The sequence below is a fragment of the Schistocerca gregaria genome, chromosome 2, assembly GCF_023897955.1.
Source record: "Schistocerca gregaria isolate iqSchGreg1 chromosome 2, iqSchGreg1.2, whole genome shotgun sequence".
Taxonomy (NCBI): domain Eukaryota; kingdom Metazoa; phylum Arthropoda; class Insecta; order Orthoptera; family Acrididae; genus Schistocerca; species Schistocerca gregaria.
In genome coordinates, this window is record NC_064921.1 from 771,972,164 (window position 1) to 771,995,686 (window position 23,523).

General features: G+C 41.7%; 1 protein-coding gene across 2 annotated transcripts in view; it reads right to left on the minus strand.

The window, feature by feature from the left end:
• Positions 1-393: 393 nt before the first annotated feature.
• Positions 394-23,523, minus strand: part of LOC126335003 (nascent polypeptide-associated complex subunit alpha, muscle-specific form-like) — a 299,464-nt gene continuing 276,334 nt past the window's right edge. For both annotated transcript variants that reach the window (XM_049997830.1, XM_049997831.1), the window contains exons 7-9: positions 21,723-22,183; positions 9,219-13,341; positions 394-878 (exon numbers count right to left, since the gene is read on the minus strand). In XM_049997830.1, the coding sequence (XP_049853787.1) occupies positions 12,504-13,341; positions 21,723-22,183 (1,299 nt within the window). In that variant the 3' untranslated portion in view covers positions 394-878; positions 9,219-12,503. The remainder of the gene's footprint in view (positions 879-9,218; positions 13,342-21,722; positions 22,184-23,523) is intronic.

Sequence of the window (23,523 nt, forward strand, 5' to 3'; positions counted from 1 at the left end):
AGAAAAGCCAAGTCTAAATGCAGTTGTTCTCAGACGATACACCAGAAATCATACGGGGAGATAGAGTTAACAGGGGACGCCAGGCGTGTCAGAGGGGTCACAAAAGATAACGACGCAGCCAGATAGCCGAGGCGGCGGTCCAAGCGGCCAGGCAGCTGCGCGTGATAAGCAAGGAAGCAGACTCAGCTATTAAGATAAAAAGGGCGCTCTGGGCAGGTCCCTTAATAAGCAATAACTTACAGTATCAACACTCTTGGCTAGAGGGAGAAGTCTGGGAGCGGAGAGAGAAAGAAAGAGGGCCCTAGGTGGGGACCGCACTACGTCATGAGGAGCCAATGAAGGGCTCAGGACGCAGTGCGTGACCATATAGGGAGAGGCCCCTCTACCCCTCCACCCAGCTTCTGAAGAAAAGTACTGAAGTTAATACTAAAACAATCCCTAATAAGGAAAAGTTGCACTCGACGCTACGTCATGCCAAGCGCTGGCGGGGTCGAAGGGGAAGAGCTAACAAAACTCGGAGGCACGCCGCTCCGGGGATCTCTCTCTCTCGGGTTTAGGCAGCGACGGTAGTCAGCGTGAGTAGCAGCCGACTTGGGCTGAGGGCGGGCTGCAGGCAGACAGTTGGAGATAGTCGCCGATGAGCGTTTAGGCAGCGACCGCGGGACTCTGACGTAGGGTGCTAGTGTGGGCAGCAAAGTGCTGGAAAGTTCTATCAGGCAGCCAGAACGGTGGAAGTCAGTCACCGTCTCTGTAATGGGCTTGGCTATTCTGTAGGTACAATCACTACGCAGTTAGGGTGATCTGTATTCTTTATGAATAAATTAGAACTTTTATAACGTCCATACGAGTTTACTTCTACCAACATCCTAGCCTTGTACCTTCACACCAGGGAATTTAACATCTTAGCCAGATCAAAAGTCTCCCTCTCAATTAGGTCAACCGGCTAATTCCCGTTTACGAACCGTGTCGCTCAATCCCTCGCAAAACCCACGCTTGGGACGCGACATAAATAAATGTTTTGGTGCCAGGTGTGGGGTACCACAAAGGCATATAGGCAAAAAGGAGATAGGAGCCAGTAGATTTTGCTACAGCGACTGTGGCAATTAGCAGGAAGTTGTGGCGACTCGCAACTTTCAGCATTAGTAGCCCCACTACGACAGAGTCCAGAGAAGTAGTCCTTGCGGGTGCAGGGCAACGCAGGATAGCGGCAGCACGAGGCGGAGCGACGAGGCACAGAGGTGCCTAAGCAGCCAGCGTTCGAGACCGGGGGTCCGGGCCGAGCAGCGGCAGCAGCCGTAGCAGCGGCAGCCGAGGCGAGCGACGGGGTCGGCACAGCCCAGCAGAGCGGCGGCCGACACATCGCGGCAGCGCGGGCATAGAGAGCACAGAGACAGCGCGGAGCAGCGCGGCACAACGCGGATCAGCGGAACAGACGGCGCACCACAAGAGAAGCAGTACATATAAAATTATATTAATAATTTTGTATCTTGTTTTGTAAAGTGCTAACATAGTTAAGTTGGTAAGATGGCCCAAACTAACGAAGTTCCGTCATCCTCCAGTAGCGGTAAGATATCAGTGAAAGAAGCCTTGTGTATAGTTCCAAAAGTGTTCGAAGGAAATAAGAGAGATCTTAGGGAGTTTATTGAAAATGTAGACGCTGCATTTGAACTTGTGAAACCGGAGGAACACGAAACGTTACTGAAGTTTGTTAAAGCCAAAATAACCGGAGAGGCCAGATCGAGGCTGCAAGTAAGGGAACGCACGGGGACATGGCAGGAAGTAAAACATGTTCTAGAGGAAAATTATGCGAGTAAGCGTACCATTGACTACTACGCGTGCAAGATATTTCAATCGAGACAGGGACAAGGAGAGCCAATTGCGACATGGGCAAGCCGAATAGATGAAATGCAAAGGGATTTCAGGGAAGCAGTAAGCAGAGTTACGGCTAGGGAGAACTTAAAGGGCGCAATAGAACTGGTTGATTCACTAGGAAGAGCATACTTTATACAAGGGTTAAGCAATGATAGAATACAGACGATAGTAAGAAGTAGAGGCGATGAAATCACGCTAGCAGCGGCCGTGGAACTAGCATTGCAAGAAGAAAGTGCAATACTGTCAATGAAAGAGCAGGGACTAGCCCCAAGAGTAACTTTCAACCGGGGAAAGGAAACGGTGAAGAATACCAGAGATATTAGAGATTTGAAATGTTTCAATTGTGGATTGAGAGGGCACATGGCAATCAAGTGTAGAAAGAATAGGCCAGAGGGAAGAGTACGGATAATGATGGGCAAAGAGTTTACGAATTTTTGTTACGGGTGCGACAAGCCAGGACATACAGACGCGGAATGCCGCGTAAGATTAAGAAAAATTCAGCCGATAGATACAAGAGACTTTAGAGGAAATCATAGGGAAGCTGATGGAGGGTTACGAGAGTGGAGGTGCCCACAATGTAATCTACCAGGGAACTGTGGAGTTCCGTGTACGAGGGTAAAAGACGTTGCTTGTTTCAAGTGTAAGCGGCCGGGACATTACGCGAAAGATTGTCACGCAGGGCCCTGGCACACATGGAGAAAAGGCAGGGTGCCAGTATCGAGCAAAACCGGTAAAGTGGTGCAGGGAAACTAAGAGGCGGCAAGGCCGCACAGTCGGGCCTTGTTGCGATAGGTAAACCCTCAGTTAGGGTAATCGACTGTGCAATAGAAAATGACGTTTTGGTTTTATACTGCATAGAATTAAAAAGATATTTGAAGTTGCTAATAGACACTGGAGCACAGTTGTGTCTGCTCAAGAGAACGAGTATTCCGATAAATAGTACACTTGCAATTAATGAAGCGGAAAGGCTTCGGCTAAAAGGTGTAACCAGTGGACGGTTCTGAGCAAGTAGGGCAAAAATTTCACGTGTACGGGAGAGGATTAGATATTCCGTACGACGGACTGATAGGCAGAAATTTCTTGACAGAGCATAGAGTTCAGTTAGACTATGCAGGTAAAATAGTGAGACTAAAAGGGTGAGATATACCCTTTGTAGTAGAGGAAGAGCCAAAGGGACATGAGAACGAACAAGATTCAGAAGTAGGCAGGGAAATAGGGCCCCGAGAGGAAAAAATAATGTTATTAAAGGTGGAAGGAAATGTGAAAAGGGGAATCGAAAAGGAAATGATTATTCCTAGGCAGGAGATTGCACAAGGGGTACATGTACCTGAAGCGTTAGTAAAAGTGCGAAATGGGAAATGCATAGTAAGTGCATTAAACTTGTCAGAAGACAGTGCAGTTAGGAAACGTCAGGTTAATGACGGAAGAATTAGAAAAAGTAGGGAAAATACGCGAAGTAAAATGTTGTACTAATGTCATAGGAAAGACAGAAAGTCGTACTAGTGTGTTGCGAAGGCAATTAAGAATGGATCATTTGAACGCTGAAGAGAAAAGCGCTCTAGCAGAGGTTTGCGCGGAATACGGAGATGTATTTCATCTACCAGGGGACAACCTGTCCTATACTTCCGCAGTGAAGCACAGAATACCGATTGCACCGGAACACGCGGGAAAGGTAGTAAACGCTAGACCGTACAGGATCCCGGAAGCGCAAAAGGAAGTGCTAAGGGAGCAAATAGAGCAGATGCTAAGAGATGACATAATTGTCGAGAGTAAGAGCGCTTGGAACGCACCGTTACTGTTAGTTCCAAAGAAGCTAGACGCTAGTGGCAAACAGAAATGGAGAATCGTAGTGGACTACAGGCGATTAAATGATATCACTGTAGGCGATGCATTTCCACTACCGAATATCTCCGAGATACTGGATCAGTTAGGGCAAGCTAAGTACTTCTCGACGCTTGACCTCGCAAGCGGGTACCATCAAATATTGACGGACGAGAAGGACAGAGAGAAGACGGCATTTAGCTCAAACTATCAGCATTACGAATACAAACGAATGCCGATGGGACTGAAGGGAGCCCCAGGATGTTTTCAGAGACTGATGAATACAGTCTCGGCAGGTTTACAAGGAGTGAAATGCTTTGTATATCTAGACGACATAGTATGCTATGGGAAAAACCTGCAGGAGCATAACGAAAAGCTCCGGGAAATATTTGACAGGTTGCGAGAGCACAATTTGAAGCTGCAACCAGACAAGTGTGAATTCCTGAGGAAGGAAGTAATCTTCCTAGGTCATTGCATCACTGACAAAGGAATATCACCAGATATGGCGAAGGTGGAGAAGGTGAAGTTCTTCCCACAGCCAAAGACAACTAAGGAACTAAAAGGGTTTCTCGGATTGATAGGTTACTACCGCCGTTTCATTGCTAACTTCAGCAAGATTGCGAAACCTCTCCATGAGCTCTTAAAAAAGGGAGTGGAGTACCGATGGAGCGAACGTCAGAACAATGCGTTCGAAGAACTAAAAGAGAAATTAATAAACCCTCCGTTACTTCAGTACCCTGACTTTACGAAACCGTTCATCATTACAACGGATGCGAGTAACGCAGCCTTGGGTGCAGTGTTATCGCAAGGTAAGAAGATTGGCGAAGACTTGCCCATCGCATATGCATCCAGAGCATTGAACAAAGCCGAACTAAATTATAGCACAATGGAAAAAGAGTTGTTGGCTATAGTTTACGCAGTAAAACAGTTCAGACCATATGTATATGGCAGAAAGTTCACTGTAGTGACAGACCATAAGCCACTAACGTGGATATTTAGTGTCAAAGATCCGAGTTCGAGACTCCTGAAGTGGAGACTGAAACTCGAGGAGTATGATTATGAAGTAATATACAAGCCAGGAAAGTTAAATAGTAATGCGGATGCGCTGAGTAGAATAAGGCATGAAGGGAAGGAAGAGATAGATGCGAAGCAGAAGGTGGAGACAGAGATCTCGGCAGCAAAAGCAAATGGGGAAGAAAGTTCCGTAAACATGCGGCAAGCACAAGTGTCGAGTGAAATAGAACAGGAAACGGATAGTGGTGAGGAAATTAGTCCCGAAGAAAAAGAAAATATACTAAAGGAAATGCATGACAATCCCTTGGGAGGTCACCAAGGAATGCACAGGACACTCGAAAGAATTAAAGCATACAAGCAGTGGCGCGGAATGAAGCGTGACATTGAAAATTACATTAGGAAATGCCCATCGTGTCAAAAGAATAAAAACACACAAATGAAAACTAGGATGCCCTTAGAAATTACAGACACAGCAGAAACAGTATTCGGAAAGTGTGCGATGGATATAGTGGGTCCACTAGATGTATCTAATACAGGAAAAAGGTACATGTTAACATTCCAAGACGATCTGAGTAAATTTACCTTAGCAATCCCAATTGACAAACAAGATGCCGAAACAGTAGCTGAGGCATTTGTGGAAAACGTAGTATTAAGGTATGGAATTCCATCAGTATTATTAACAGATCAAGGGTCTAACTTTCTGAGTGATGTATTTAAAAGTGCATGTAAATTGTTGAAGGTAAAGCGTATAAATACTACAGCGTACCACCCTGAATCAAATGGTGCACTAGAAAGAAGTCATAGAACTATTGTAGAGTATCTCAGACACTTTGTAACAGGAGATCAAAGTTCTTGGGACAAATGGGTACCGTATGCAATTTTTGTGTTCAACACTACACCACACAGCAGCACAGGATACACACCATTTGAATTACTATACGGAAGAAAGGTTAACATACCAGGAGTACTGCAGCAAGAAACACAGCAGGTAAGTTACAATTATGAAATGTATGTAAATAAACTAAGAGCGAGAATGCAGGAAGCCCACAGAGTGGCCAGAGACTCGATTATAAGAAGTAAGAAAATCAGTAAGGAACAATATGACATGAAACAAAATCCAAAAAACTTCAAGGTAGGAGATAAAGTATTACTGCACGATGAGTCGGTGAGACGGGGTAGATCTCGGAAATTAGATTCACAATGGAGAGGTCCATTTGAAGTAGTAAAAGTGGAAGGTCCTAACGTAGTAATAAAAGTTAAAAGAAATAAGGAAACAAAAGTACATGCCAACAGGCTGAAACAATTCTTTTAAATTTCAGGTATGGCACTCAAGTGGCAGGTCGTGAAATTCGTCATAGTGATAACAGCATACTACATCACTGCATCAGAGCATGCAACAAATGAGTACCAAGTGACGCCATTTCCGAGTTCATCAGGACTATATTACGATAATAGAGGACAGGTAGAAATATACAGTACCACATGGAGAATAGTCACATACGTAAATCTAGATATAATAACAGAAAGGTTTCAAAATGCAGAGAGGTATGGTAGGGCAGCGGTACAAAGGTGCCGAGAAACACAAACACAATTAAATGTAGGATTAATAGAATGCAGGGTACTAGACCAACAAGTAACCCATCATGTGGAAAAAATCACAGGATTGCAACTTTTAGTACAGCAGCTAACGAAACACGAGACCAGAAGGAAGAGAGGAGTATTCAACTTCGTCGGGCAGGTAAGTAAAATACTGTTCGGGACGTTGGACGAAGCAGATGCAGCATACTATAAGGAAAGAATAGACGCTATGGAGAAAAACTCAGAAGGGTTGTTGAGGCTAACAAAGGAACAGGTGGCAGTGGTAAGAGCCACATTGGCGGGAGTAAACAGGACGGTATATACACTAGAGTCAAATGAGCACGTTCTGAAGACAGGTATGCAAAGACTAGAACGATTCATGAAGGAATACGTGAAGGAAACCGATATAGGGTTTAAACGTGTAGCGTCCTTCGCCACAGTAACAGAGCAAGTATTACAACTATCGGCAGTGTTTGGTGAGATCGAAGAGGAATACGAACAAATGATAAATGCCATTGTAAATGTTCAGAAGGGATTACTACAGCCTCATATAATTAATCCAGTCCAAATTGTAAAATACCTAAGTTTAATACGGGAAGAACTAAAAGATGTAAAGTTTCCTGTTCCTCTTACGGAGTCCTCAGGTTATCTATTGTTAAGAATAATTGATTTAGATGTTTTCATCTCGGGTAGCATACTAGGATATGTAATTAATATTCCATTAATAAATAATAACAATTTCAATTTGTATAGAGTACTCCCACTACCAAAAGAAATTCCAAACATGAAAGGTAAATATGTGTACATACAGCCAGAGAAAGAATTCTTACTAATAGATGAATCCAAAAGGCAGTACGCGAAACTTTCTGCGGAGGAACTAAAATGCAAGGAGCTAAGTAAAAATAGGAGACTGTGCAAACAAGCATTCGCCTTGCTGTCAACATTCGACCACGAAGAGTGCGAAGCCAAAATGTTGCAACCGGTAAGAGAAATTCCGGAAGATTGTGTGCGAAAAATAGTCGCACTGAATCAGAGCCTTTGGACTCATCTAAACAGTAACGAATGGCTATATGTAGCACCGAAGGAAGAAGGCTTAACAGTATTGTGTGGAAGGGAACCACCAAAGGACCTAGTAATAAAAGGGGTAGGAAAAATTAGTTTTTACAGTAAATGTGAGGGGTATGGCACTAGAGTGTTCATACAAACAGATAGAGTGATTCAGAGTAATGTGACAAAGAAAGACATAGTTCCGCAGATCAATCTAGAATTCGATTGTTGCGTGGTAAACAAGGAAAAAAGGAATGTCTCAACGTTAGCATTAGATTTGCCATTGGACCAGGTAATAACACAGTTAGACGACTTGAAAGTCGCAGGAAAAAGACTGGATGATGTCCAGAAGATGGTAGAGAGACAAGAGGAGGAAATGAAGTACTCCAGGTACTTCACACATTACTCCATAACTACGTATGTAGCCATATCAATAGTTATTCTAATCATAATAACATGCTGTTGTAAAAACTGTAAATGTTGTAAAGACTGTTTTAAAAGTATATGGAAGTATTTTGAAGACAGTGATTGTTGTGGAAAAGTATGTATAAGAAATACCATAGTGAACCAATACCCAGAGACTAGTTCAGCTAGAAGACACAGTAATAAAGAAACTGAAGAGATAGTAATTTCTGAAAGATGTGGAAAAGACCAAGGTGATACGGTCGCTTTCAGAAACAGACGTTAAATAACTGTATTTGAAATGTAACTGTATTTGAAATGTAATTCTAATTGAAATGTGAATGTATGTATCAATGAAAGTGTCTTTTGATTTTAATGCAAATGCTTTTGACATAACTGAATGTTAGGCATGTATAATGTAATTGTATTATTGTGTGTTTAATGAATTTGACTTTACTAAATGAAAATGAAAAATATAACATATCAGATGCTAATGTAATAAACAAATCTGTAAAGCATGTAATGGAAAAAAAATAAAAGAGTCACAATTGACGCTACTCTGAGGAGTAACGCCAATTTCCCTGGCGGGGGAGGTGTTGTAACCGCAGAAAAGCCAAGTCTAAATGCAGTTGTTCTCAGACGATACACCAGAAATCATACGGGGAGATAGAGTTAACAGGGGACGCCAGGCGTGTCAGAGGGGTCACAAAAGATAACGACGCAGCCAGATAGCCGAGGCGGCGGTCCAAGCGGCCAGGCAGCTGCGCGTGATAAGCAAGGAAGCAGACTCAGCTATTAAGATAAAAAGGGCGCTCTGGGCAGGTCCCTTAATAAGCAATAACTTACAGTATCAACACTCTTGGCTAGAGGGAGAAGTCTGGGAGCGGAGAGAGAAAGAAAGAGGGCCCTAGGTGGGGACCGCACTACGTCATGAGGAGCCAATGAAGGGCTCAGGACGCAGTGCGTGACCATATAGGGAGAGGCCCCTCTACCCCTCCACCCAGCTTCTGAAGAAAAGTACTGAAGTTAATACTAAAACAATCCCTAATAAGGAAAAGTTGCACTCGACGCTACGTCATGCAAAGCGCTGGCGGGGTCGAAGGGGAAGTGCTAACAAAACTCGGAGGCACGCCGCTCCGGGGATCTCTCTCTCTCGGGTTTAGGCAGCGACGGTAGTCAGCGTGAGTAGCAGCCGACTTGGGCTGAGGGCGGGCTGCAGGCAGACAGTTGGAGACAGTCGCCGATGAGCGTTTAGGCAGCGACCGCGGGACTCTGACGTAGGGTGCTAGTGTGGGCAGCAAAGTGCTGGAAAGTTCTATCAGGCAGCCAGAACGGTGGAAGTCAGTCACCGTCTCTGTAATGGGCTTGGCTATTCTGTAGGTACAATCACTACGCAGTTAGGGTGATCTGTATTCTTTATGAATAAATTAGAACTTTTATAACGTCCATACGAGTTTACTTCTACCACCATCCTAGCCTCGTACCTTCACACCAGGGAATTTAACATCTTAGCCAGATCAAAAGTCTCCCTCTCAATTAGGTCAACCAGCTAATTCCCGTTTACGAACCGTGTCGCTCAATCCCTCGCAAAACCCACGCTTGGGACGCGACAACTCCTGTCTTCCATTGCAAAAAAATTGAATGAGCAGAATACTTTGGGGTCTCAATCTTGATTTGTGTACTTCACATTCTTAATGAGGTTCTGTAAATCGAAAAGGCGTGGCAGATAACTTAACTCAATCAAGCTTCATAAACAAAGTCACTGCACAGTGGCACCATTTCATTGAATTTTCTCCAGACCTCATGATAAATTTATTCCTCGTGTAACACACAAATGACATTTAAAAGCATTTATTTAACAAGAAACTTGTCACTGTAAAGCTAAAATCTTTTTATACAAATACTGAAAACAGCAAGATTGGTCCTGCTGTTGCAAGTGACCTAATTAAAAAAATCATTCATCAACTAAGGAGAAATATATAAAATTAAAACATCTAATATAATGTGAACAAAGTAATTGATTGTGGTTGTTTGCATAGTCGAATTTCATGCAGTTATTGTTCATTCTGAATATTAAATGATGATGTGTATGTCTCACATTCATATAAATGTTGGGTGGCACAAATGAAGAATGCATAGGGCTGGTATAGAGCTCTGGTAATATTTAAAAATCATGAATGAACACACAAAAGTAACATGATATTCTGAAACATATATGCCACGTTTATAACAAAAGTATTTCAGTTCACTGCACTAATTTCGTAGTACAAAGTGGTGGTCTGTATTTCGCCACCTCGAGTTTGGTGAGATGTACTGGACACACAGAATATCAACCCTGAAAAAAGGATATTAGGAGAGCATAAACAATTGCAAAAGAAAGAAAAATCTCGATCATTAAGATGAAATCCCAGATGACAAACTGAAGGTTCAGAAAAGTGGAAAAGAATGTCTCTCTCTCTCTCTCTCTCTCTCTCTCTCTCTCTCTCTCTCTCTCTCTCTCACACACACACACACACACACACACACAGGTGAAATTTTGGGCCGCTGTACAAATCCAACACCAATTTTATGATAACTAGGCAACATAATTTATCTTCCTTTCTCATGGAGACACTGAAGGATCATGGTTTACCCCCTGAAGAATTGTTGCCCCAGCTGTCCTTTCTAATTCAAGTTGCAATCGGGTCCAAAGCCACAGCAAATTGGCTAAATAATATTTTATCACATTGGCTGTCATTGGATGGATTAATTTTTTCCCATTTTACTTTCATTGCCATGCAATTTCTGCTATAGTGTGTACTATATCACTGCTGTTCACAGCACCCTTCATGGCATGAATTTATAATTGTGAATCCTGGCCAACAGTACAATACAGTATCAGACTGAGCTGGCTGTCTTAACACTAGCCAAGAACCTCATCGTGCAAGGATAAGGAAAAGCCAGTGGAAGATCAGGCTCAGTCTAACTCAAAGCCAGTTACCCAAGTCAGAATTTCACACTGGTGAATGTATGATACTGTACATTAAGCTTGGGTGTGTGACTACTTCATAAACGTTTATAAGGAGTAACAGCATATATGCCCATTAGGTATTACAGAATCACTTTGTGTAACTGGAATATAACAGAATCAGACCAAACTATTACTTCATGACATTTAAGTGTCAGTAATTAATAACATTTATTTGGGCATCACTGCTGACAATGATAGAATTAATGAATACATTACATTATTGAGTAGTGAGTTAAATTATTAATGTTGTGCTGCTTGTGATTACAAGTTGTGAACTAGTATTTGTAGGATAGAACCAATGAATCATGTACATTGATTTGCAAACTATACGGATCTACTCGTAAGAAGAGAGATACATGTTGTGTGTCTGTGATCAAACCCTATGACATCAGTAGAGTGTCACGACAGTTCAGTTAAGAATTACACGTCACTACAGCAGCATGTAGGGTGAACTTGAAATGATACATCAATTTTGATGGATTATATTATACAATAATTTAAAAATGGCTTCAAAACTGAAACTTTGCAGCAATTGAAGCAAATTTTAATATCCAATGGAGACTGTGCCCAAATTTTATCTCTTTGATACGTTCAAAATTAACCAAAAGGATTATTATAAGGCATGGGAAGTTACGCAATGGCAGCAATGTACATTATCTCAAAATACATGGACAGCAGCAGCATTTTTGCACATTTCGTTCATCAGTTGCTCTAAGACTAAGGTGTGATTTTTACTGCCAAGCTACAGAAAAATTAGTGGAGGATATCTGAATCCTTGATCCATGGAAGCTTGTGTGGTTAGCTTACATAAAAAGTTTGATGAAATGGGAGTAATTTTTAATAAGATGATATAACCTTCAGAACAATTATGTTTCCTTCAAGTGAGAAGTAGTGTAGTTCACTGAACCAAACAATTTGATTGTTGGCTCTTTTATAACCATGAAGAGCACCTACGGTGGAAGTCAGAGAGCGAGTAATTGAAAGTTCATGTCCAGTCAAATGACTTGGGCAGATATCTTTCACTCTTACTGAAGCCAAGCAGTTCAGAAGAGTTCTGGTGAGACTACCCAACATTTTCTTATCCTCAGGCTTTGCTGTAATGGTTTCTAAAGCAAAGACGAGTAGTCTACATTTAGGCTGTAAAGTCACTATCATTAGGACAATTTGAAAGCGAGATGTAGAACATCTGAAGTGAGAAATTTATCATTTGGTGCTTTGTCTTGAATGTGAAAGGTGGCCTACTTCTAACAAATCCATGGCATGGTCAACTCCTTTGTTAGTTGACACATTCACACTGTGCCAAAATCAAAATTAAGGACAAGTAAAACTTTAAAGAGTGAGGGATCAGGCCACATGATGTGCACATCATATCTAGTAGGGTAGTGCTTCCCTAAATGCTTCGGGCAATACAGACAGAAAAAGTATAGAACACAATGATAGGTAACCTATTTAATGATAATAAAAACAATTTCATGGAGTTGGTTTTGTTTCTCTGTACACTCATATCAATGGATACCTCTTCCTTATTAGTTCATGAAACATTGATCTCTTTTTTCTAAAAAGATCGACTAGAATAAAAAATGTGATGCAAGAAGTCTGACAGACTACAGTCAACAGATGGTCTACTTTTGACTGCTTTATATACTGAGAAGGTGATATGTGAAAAATGAATAGTAAAACAATTATGGCAGTCTCACAGCTTTTGTATGCACAGAGTAAGAAGCAACCAGTTGAGAAAGGCAACAACAGAGCACGGGCATTAACTCTTCCTGGTAAGCCCCAGAGCTTCCAACACATTGTCTTTGCCGTCAGACAACCTGGCAGCAAGTGGCAGCGACAGGGGAGGTGGCGACGGCGTATCCGGCAGGGATAGTGTCCAGTCCTGCGAGTGCACCTGCACAGAGGCGCGTGTGTCACGGGGGTTGTCATGTCCGTGGCGGAGGGCTATGTGCCGTTTGAGTGTGCCCTCGGTGGAGAGCATAAGCGAACAGCGTGGGCAAACGAAGAGCCGCTCGAGACGCACACGCGCCTCCAGCATCAGCTCACGCTCTGTCACCTGCGGATGGTCACCTCCACCCCCATTGCGTGCATAGTTGTGGCTGCGGTGCAGTTCACACGCCCCGTTAACGCGATGCAGGCTCAGCAGTATGCGCGCACTGAACCGTTGCTGGCAGTAGCGGCATAAATAGCGGGCAGCACGTGCAGATCGTGATGTCAATAGGGGAGTTCCCGCCGTCAACCGGTGAGGGGCAGTCGCTGAGGGAACCGACTGCTGAAATAGTTCCGGGCATGCTGCAGATGCCTGAACAGAAGATTTTGGGGCACTGCAGGATGACTGTGTCTTGGGTGATGGCAGTGACAAAGGGCTTCTCTCAGTATTGTCGCCTCTGTCCTCACTGCCTTCTCTGTCCGTTCCTGAGGCCTCTCCCCAGCTGAGATTGAGGTACCGCCTTTTCCTGTTGTAGTACCTCCGCAGAGGCACGCCGTTGCGGTGTGGCACAGAGAACCAGTCTACACTGCCAATGCTGGACGCCGGGCTGGGAGTGCGCAACCGACGTTCACCACTCTCTGCCGTTGCCTTGGATGGCAGCTGCGATCTGCAATACATTAGTGTTATTATTTTTCTGTCTCTAAAATGATGGCCACAAAAAAATATGGAGTTTAATAAAACTGCCTTCAAGAATTTTTCAATCTCATAAAGATAATTAAATTCGTTAGTGCTCTTTCACCCCCCCCCCCCCCCCCTTTGCAGCCTCCACACGATTTAGAGGTACTGCCTTTGACTAGTAATAAAATCCCCATTTCCAACTGTTTAAATTTTGAATAAAAATCATGACAATGGCCAGAAAGTCCGATAGAAAAAGCCACCCTTCTTTTTGCCACTGTTCATGTCATAGAGGGCAGTGCAACAAATAGAGGTTCAGGGTGCCCTTTTGCTTTTGGAATAGGGAAACAGCTCCTAGAAAAGGATGAATCAGCAAAAATCTATGCAGAAGGCTAGGAAAACTACTCCATTAAACACACATACTGTGTAGCCACAGGAAATGTGGTCTATAATTATTTTATACTATCCAATGATTCATGTGCATGATGCCTCTTTCAACAAAGACATTATTAGTGTCAAATGGAACTATATGGTTCCAGAGACCTTTTAAAGTCTGAAACATCTGTGATGTATATATGCAGACTGAAGTGTGATGAAAGCCATGATTTGAGCCCTGGTCTCATGCTCACTAAGAATATGTGCTAACCACTAGTCACTCTGGCAGAGTGACTTTGCACAACTGCATGGACTAGCCTTGCATGCTTCCCTCCCCAATTCAAATTCCCATTCCTGGCTTTGGTACAGATTTTCATTTGTCACCTCTGTTTGCATATATACACCATTGATGTTTCAGACTTTTAAAGGTCTCTGGAATCATAAAGTCTGATTTGATTAAAGCACTTAGGCCTGGGCTTAAGACAGGAATTAATTCAATGTTGGGGTATTATTCCAATACAGTTGGGGATCCTCTGTAATGTTTTTCAAGTTTAGGGGGAATGTCGAATGGATTGGGATCTGATTAGGATGTTTTACTGAGGAGGGAGGCACGATAGGGTAGTTTGTGCAGTTGCACAAGGCCACTGTGCCAGGGTAGCATGGCGGTTAGCGCATCTGTCTAGTGAGCACGAGACCTGGGTTCAAGTCCCGGCCTTGGTACAAATTTGCATTTAAGATTCAATCTGCATATATACATGAATTTTGAATAATGAATGCTCATATTAAAATTCCAAAGAGTATTTGAGATGTGATTACTGACTAATTGACACTAATTAAAAGAGAAGAGCTCTTTCAAAACTGACCCTCTTGAAATTGTATGAATTATGAATTTTATGCACAGTACGTTGTTAATTTTAGAATTTCTGAAAAAAATGCAAATATTTGGCACAGTTTTCAACACATAATTGTTACTTTCATATTTCTATAAAATTAAGTAAAACTTGTAAGTTGAAAAGAAAAGTATCCTTCATGACGGTAGTGTTAGTTAAAATACACAGGTGCCCATTAAAATTGGAGCACTAAGAAGGCAGCAAATAGTGAAACTGTATTTATTGTGCTGGTGCACTACAATAAGAACAATGATCATCACCATCTTTGTTTTCCAGTTCTGGCTGGGTCTGTTTAGAATGTAAGTCTCTCAATCTCTTTCTGTCTTTCCACCATGTTTCTCTCTGTATTCTGTCTTAGTCTTCTCCCTCTTCTTCACACATTCCTTCAATCCAGCAATCCATCTGTCTCTCAGTCTTCCTCTATGTCTCTTGCCTCCTATCACCATTTCATGAGATTGTCTTGGTGTCCTGCCAACTCCAGTTCTTTTAACATGTATGCACCGTTTCAATCTTGTCTTATCTATTGTCACTTGCATGAGCTTCTCCCTATTTCTTTCACCATCTCATTCCTTAATCTATTCCTTCTAGCTGATCTACCCTACTCATGTGCCTTTTCTTCATTATTTGAATTTCCAATATGTACATAAGTAATGGGGCATATGTTCGATATGACACTTGCTTATTATGAGGGTGGTTTCAAAAATTCTCAGAATCACCATGAGAGATCAGTGCTATTGCAACAAGTTGTTCACATGATATTCATTGGACTGTTGCCTGTAAACACATGCCACATCAGTGCTCTCATAAGAGAGACCTGTGGCAGTGACATGGCTCTGTTGTTGTTCCTGCGTAGTGATTTGTGATGATGGAAAAAATTGAGATTTGAGGAGTGAGTAAGTACTTCACAAAGAAAGGTATGAAAGCAGAAGACGTTCATGCTGATTTCCAGAATACACTGGCAGACTCTGCACCTTCATATTCAACTGTTGACAAGTGGACAAATGAATTTAAATTTGGTGGGGAGAGCTTAGATGAGGATCCATGCAGTGGTCGGCCAAGATGTGTCACTAGTCCAAAAATCATTGCAAAAGTGCATAAAATGTCCCGGAGGATCTGCAACAAACTGCATGAAATTGCTTACGCTTGCCAGATGTCATCTGAAAGGGTGTACCACATTTTAACTGAAGAATTAGAAAAGAAAAAATTATCTGCAAGATGGGTGCCGCAACTCTTGATGCGTGCCTGCACATGTGCCGTTACCGTGGCAAAATTACATGGACTAAAGTATGCACTGTTGCCACACCCTCCTTATTCACCTGATATGGCTCTCTCAGACTTCCATCTCTTCCCAAAACTGAAAATTTTTCTTGGTGGAGGAAGATTCATTTCAAATGAAGAATTGATAGCCGGAGCTGACAACTATTTTACAGGCCTTGAGGAAACCCATTTTTGAGGTGGGATCAAGGCACTGGAACATCATTGGACCAAGTGCATTAATCTACAAGGAAACTACATTGAAAAATAAAAAAAAGTTTCAGTGATGTAAGTACTTTTTCCCTATTCTATTCCGAGAACTTTTCAAACCACCCTCATATTTGGCAGTACATCATTACTCCAGATCTGGCTACTTAAACTCTGCAAAAATCCATGTCCTAGCCTCCCTCTTTCATCAATCTCCTTATGATTCCTCCCATTATCTTATGTTATGCACCCAGCTACTTAAAACTTTCCACTTTATTTAGTATTTACCCTCTGATACTAATGTCTGTTGCTACTCTCATCTCATCCTCTTTGTCATCATCACTCAATTAAATAGAAGGTGATTCGGGCTTATACAAGACTCAGAATTTTTAGTAAGCAGAGTTGCCACCTTGGGCAGCAACAACAGTTCTAACTCACTCAGGCACTGAATGGAACTGAGTTCAGATGACATACGTGGGTACGTGATTACACGTTGTCTCAAACCTATGCCTGAAATGCATGCCACAATCAGATTTTTTTCAGTGGGTGTGGGATCTGGCGAGTGTGCTGCCAATCAAACATCCTCTGTACAGGTAGATCAGGACACCACAGTCAGCATATATTCCCACATTGTATTGTTCAGACATAACATTGTGGAGACTTTGAAGATATGGCAGAGCCACCGGCCTTAATGAGCCAGAAATGTAGTGGTTGCTGTCCACATTACCAGTTATGTGAATGAGAGGTGATCATATTGAGTACCCAATGGCACAGAATGTCATCACGCTGAGTGCTGAGCCCATATGGCAAGGACAAATGCAATCTGGCAATGTTCGGTTTCCTCAAACCCCCCACACACAGACAGTCATAGTGACGCAGTACACAGAACTGGGAATCGTCGGACAAGACCGTGACGTCTCTCTTCTGTGTCCTGTCTTGTCATCGTGTGCAACACTGGTGGCTCACCTCTGTCTGCTGTCACATCGAGAAACAAGACGCTGGCAGCTACAAAAAAGGTTTTATGGACAGATGATTTATGTTAAGACAAAAGCTTACTTCCTTCCTCTTCATCAACACTATCACTGACACTTCGATACTTGAACGGTGGAGCAAGAGTAATGAGGCATATGTAAAATGGGCTTACAATTACGGATTGCCCCTGACTGGATTCATCAGTACGGTATGTTAAAATTGTATCCTTGTATAGTATTATAAAGCAACAAATTAAAAAGCTATTCTCCAAGATTTTGCATCTTTAAATTTTGTCAATTCTAAAATAAAGATGTGTCTAAGAATCAAGGCAAAGATATGATAGTGCAATAACAACTATACCCTCATCTGAAACCAATGTTTTACTTAAATTCTGGAGTGTTTCATTGACCTTATTATACCAATTTTCAATAATTGTTCCGTGAGAAATCAAGCAATGGAATGGAATGAAGGCGTTGAAAGTTGGAAGATCCAATTTTCTACTGTTGTTGCCAAAGCTGCCAGCAACACTTTGTTCAAGGAAAGTACTTCAAGTGTTCAGGAAAACTTTTGGCATGTGGTTCCACAAAGTTGCCACAACACATACTGCAAGGCTTTCTTGCCAGTGCATGTGGTATTCACTAGATTTTTCTAAGCAAGGACGCCCTTTTGCAAAATCTGCAGTGGACATTGTAAGGATACAACCCTTACATGGGCTGATCAGCCAAAGAACCATGTTATTCAGTCAGAATGCATGTTTTGCGCAATATCGTCATCATAATGAACAGCAACACGCACGCACGCACGCACGCACGCACGCACAAACACACACACACACACACACACACACACACACACACACACACACACACACACACACACTAAAATTAGCTACACAAGGCACCTACAGTTGGGACTCATCTAGAGACATCGCAATGAGCTGGTTTGTCCCAGGAGAGTGTAATAGGACTGTAGCTGTTCGACTTACAAGGGAAAATCGCCAACTTGAATTCATATTATAAGGAGCAAAAAGCAAGATACCAGCTCCAGTAATTGAGCCTATGCAAAAATAAATGTGCACCACAATTCTGATAGTATGCAGTTATGACATTCTGAATTTACAGCTTCTGAACTTTTCACGGGCATCATTTGTTCATCATTTCCTACATCTCATTGCATCTGTCTGATGCCCAAGAGCAAAGTAGTTTTTAGAGGACTGACAGCCAGCACCTTCCTATTCATGGCATGTTGAAGGTTAGGGAAGATTAAGGGGTAGGGGGTCACGTCTGCCGAACATGTCTTGAAATGTTGTTTGACAACACATAATATGTCAACGTCACGCACGTGTCTTCTATTTTAACTATACACAACTCAAAAACAAAATTAATATGCCTCAGCAACTGAATAATATTATAAAATGTAGTTTACAGTTTGCAATTTACAAATTAATCATGCCAATCACATTGGAGAATAGCACAAAACCTGCCAATGTATTGCACTTCAGCAGTGTCAGCTCTTCAATTCAAAGAAATATCAACAATGTTAATCCTTAAACAGTGCTACACGACTTCTTTAATCATGCACTCATTCATTTTATTAACATACACTCCATTCTGAATCACGACATAAAAGTGTTTGAAGCAAAGAGATCTCTGACACCTGTTACATGTTAGAAACACAATGAACAAAGCACTATTACTTATTGGTTTACTGAAAATTACGAACACAAACCCGTTATTAGGTTGTTGCAACTGCGGGTGACAACTGGTGCCACGAAAGTTTAAAAGCTGTGCATTCAGGATGTCATAAAGAGTTATGGTAAAGATTTTCACATACAGTCAATTGTTGGGGTGATATCTTGCACGCGTGCAGTTTTCTTCTCAAAATATGTGGTCAAGTTGGTGGTGTTTCATTGTTGGTATATAGTAACAGTTGAAATCTTCAGATTTCCAAAGATCATCAATTTTCCTATGAGCCTTGTGCAAAGCACAAGGCTCATAGGCACCATGTTATTAATGAAGAGAAATGCAAAGTTTAACATTTTGTGAAATGGAGAAGTATGGTATCCTTTGACTACCAGATCAGTGAGTCACAACTACAGTCAGTTATGTCATACCCACATTTTGGAGTAACAATATGTAGAGAGATCTACAAAATGGAAATCACATAACACTCAATAACACTACCGTATTTACTCGGATCTAAGCTGCTTTTTTTTCCGGTTTTTGTAATCCAAAAAACCGCCTGCGGCTTAGAATCGATTGCAAAGTAAGCGGAAGTTCTGAAAAATGTTGGTAGGTGTAGCCACAACTAACTTCTCCCTTCAAATATATGTAGCACAACACAGATATGCTTTGCAGGCACCAAGATAAATGCTGGCACCAAAACCTCTGCATCAGTAAATAAATTAAAAGAAAAGGTAGAAAAATGTAAACATTGTGCCATGTATTCTTTCGTGTTTGCTGCTATCTCATTTAAATCCTGTCTGCCTAATAAACTACGGCCCTAGACCAAGATAACAGCAAATGCGGATGAATATACATATCATGTCATGTTTATATTCGTATTATTCTTATGCTGAATAGTGATACAGTCCGAAATGAAGCACGGCAACTGACTAAATTTTTAAATCTAAGGTGATTCTAATTTCTGTGCAGAATGTAATGTACTAAAGAGGCATCTGCAAAGATTTTCATACAGAGAAAAATTTTTGCTGAACTCTCATTCAGAACATCTATCATACACAGCTATTATTTGGTTCTTGTTGATCATTATCAGAAAAAGCAGCAGTGTAAGTAACAACAAATAGCAGTCTCTTGCCATTGTTTTGCTAATGAGATAATTCCTCTTTTTCTTTTTTTATTGTAAGCAGTGGTAGCACGCACTAAGCAAGCCATGCTACGAGCGGTGACAGGCCGTAACACTCGTTATCAGAATGCAACAAACAATGCATGACACAGTACAATAATGCATTTTCAAGGTAGAGTGACATAAACAGCTATAACAAAGAGAATGACACTTATCAGATCGAAGCAAAATAAGCAAGTGATTCAAACCAGATGAAGCACATGAAAAAGGAAGAGTACCCGTATAATTATGGACGGAGTGCCTGACACATAGCAATGGCTACGTGGTAAAGCTTAACTGTTAAGCTTACGTTGAACCAAACTACTGTAGCTGTATCTTCATCCTTTTGACCTCAATTGTGTTTCACGTTACAATGGACCAACTTTGTTTCGATTTGGAGGAGCGGTCTAAATCTTTTCTCTCACCTTGAATTTCGAGTCTCAAATTTCAGAAGTGGCTTAGATTCAGGAAAATTTTTTTCCCTTGATTTCGAGTCTCATTTTTCAGGTGCAGCTTAGATTCAAGTGCGGCTCACATTTGAGTAAATGTGGTACTTTTGCTCAGACTGACAAGTAGGTTTTGGGAGGATATCAGAAAAAATGTTACATAAATTGGTGTAATAAATTTCACCCTCAATACAATACTATGAAAAGGAAAGTTGCTACTCACTATACTGATGCTGAGTCACAGTTATGCACAACAAAAAGACTGTCACAAATAAAGCTTTCGGCCTGTAGGGTCTTCGTCAAAAATAGAGCACAGACACGGGCACTCACACAACTCGCACACACGTGACTGCAGTCTCAGACAACTGAAGCCGTACTGCACTCTGAGACTGCAGTCATGTATGTGCAAGTTGCATCTGTGTGTGTGTGTGTGTGTGTGTGTGTGTGTGTGTGTGTGTGTATTTTTGATGAAGGCAATACTGGCCGAAAGCTTTATTTGTGACAGTTTTTCTGTTGTACCTATCTGCGAATCAGCATCTCCGCTATATGGCGAGCAGCAACTTTCCTTTTCATAATTTTGTTACATTCCATCCTGTGTTTTCCACTGTTTGATTTTCACCCTCAATACAGTTGTTGGACTTGAAACTTGACCATTTTGAGGGCAAGAAAAGATGCAGTGAATGCAGACTGAAGACTTAATCTCATGCAGCTAGGTAGGAGTGATATCATAAACCAGAGCGAGACTGGTGCAGTAAGTTCCACATTCCACAACAAACAATGGTTAACAATGGACAGACGGAGAATGCTTGTGGGGTTAGGACTGCTTGAATGTGATCATGTCTGGAAGGTATGATTATCTACCTCTGTTTAACTGAAATAATTGTCTAACTTAATTTATGTCAAACCTACTTCTGTTTAGTTGTAGTTGGATGCTAACGACCAACCTGTTTTGCGGTCAAACACAAGAGGGGCAAAAATGAAACAAAAATGTTGTTTTCTTTTATAGTGGTTGTTCTTATGGCTCTGAATCTGATTAAGTCTTTCTGAGAATATAGTTGGTATTTTGTGGTTAAATTAATCAATGTATTGAAAGATCAAGACCCTAGTAGATAAAGATTGGCACTATTTTAAATTCAATATCATTTTGGAAACAGAAACAATTATCACATGAAAACTCTGTTTTTATTCAGTGGTAAACAGTAACCTTAATAGGGCTCTTAAATCTCTAACACCTTACAGTTAAAGATACTGAAAATTTTTCTTGGAAGTATGAGTGTAAACTAGAGCCTCTTTGTGCTCAGAAATTTGGTGGTATGCAAAATAACTGTGATGTATATGAGTTCCAGCACAGTGACTTTTCACATTACTAATCAAAATGCTCTTACCTGGACTTCTGCTGGTCAACTCCATCAGGTGGCGTGAGGAACGGTGTGGGAGACAACTTCTCATTCACTGGAGGAGTGGTGCACTGCACAAGTGGGCCAGTGGAGTGCGGGCGGTCGGTGCGGGTTTTTGTGGAGATTGCAGGTGGCAGCATCGGTGGCGGAGGGGACAGGGAGTCGGGAGGAACCGGCCCCACAGATGGCCGCTGAGGCGTCAATACAGGAGGTGAGGGCGTCGTCACGGTGGCAGATGGCACAGGCGGAGATGTCGCATGGTCATGGAGCGGTGGCTGTGACAGCTGAGTGCATTCTCGCAGAGCGACCCACACACGCTCAACAGCGTCCTGTTGAACGTTGCGCCAACGCTCCACTTGCGGCTGCTCCGCCTCGCCTCTGTTAACTTTGTACATTGTCTTCACTGGATGCGAATGGCTGCCGTAGTGCTGACTCACAGCCTCCATCTCCTGCAAAAACAGTACTGCCTCTTAATCCAGAAAGCAATTTATCTGCAATCACGGTTCATTACACAAGTCACCGTGCAGAGCACAGCAGCAAGATTGCCTATTATCTAATGACCTCATCTACATAACATAACATAGCATGACATAAACAACAATAACTTCATAAAACAAAGTGAGAAAACATACACAAGAACATAAGCAAATAGGACAATCGAGGCAGATGATCTCAATATCTAACTTGGGGATTGGCGTATTTATGGAATTCATTTTAGCAAATTTTGAGGCCGATGGCAAACACCTATACAAAGTGTGACTATAGAATAATGGGACTGATACTGCCACAGAGTACATATGCATGAGCCAAAAATGAACAGCCAATATCTGTAAAGCATGAAGGCTTCTCAGTCAAGTGCAGCATCTCTGCTGTCTGCAGAAAAATCAGTGTGGCCATGGCCTTTGTTTGGGTAAGAGCTGTCATTCTGTTTTTCCAGAAAAATGATAAGTGGACATATCTTTTTTTAAAAGAAGTTCATGGCAAAGACTGTTTGTGACATATGCGAGTTTATGAGTGCTTCAAGCGTTTCCAAGATAGTCAAGAAGATGTTGAAGGTGACTTATGACTGTGTTGCACTTCGACAGCTAAAATGGATTGAAGAAGAAAAAGTGAAATCATCTGATTTGATCTGACCACTGGTTGTGTATTTGATTGATTCCTGGAACCTATAAGATCAACAAAGAATGTGTAGCGCAAATTTTACATAACCAATTCAACATGAGAAAAATATCCGTAAAACTGGTGGCAAAAAGTCTCACAATTGAAGAAAAAGAAGCTTTCAAATTCTATTACAGCATGGTGTTTCTCAGACACTGGTATCATTATGTTACACACTGCCGCAAGACACACTTCAATTTGGAGCTGTCTAGTGACAGAGGTTTACAACTTGTGCCAGCAACGCAGAAGTTGACTGAGTGATACGTGTGATGTATCGCACTTGAACCAATGCTGAAAAAAAAAGAGGCATTATTTTTCATCACACCCCGGTGCATAATTGATTTCCCAGAAGCATCAATATAAAAACACTGTCCAGATTCAAAAACAAATGAAGGTATCATCCATCCATAGCTTCTTCTTGCAGTTTTCTGACATTTTGATATAACACATTTAATATGTTTCATGACTTCAAACTGCAAATTGATGATGCCTTTGTTATTAAATGTGTTAATAATTGGTGCAGCTCTTCTGTGGCCACTGGTGGCCTTGTGGCAGTCAACGTGTTAAGAACAAGTTTAATTCTAACTTCACGCTGTTCAATTAAAGTGTCATTGATAGTCACCACTTCCCA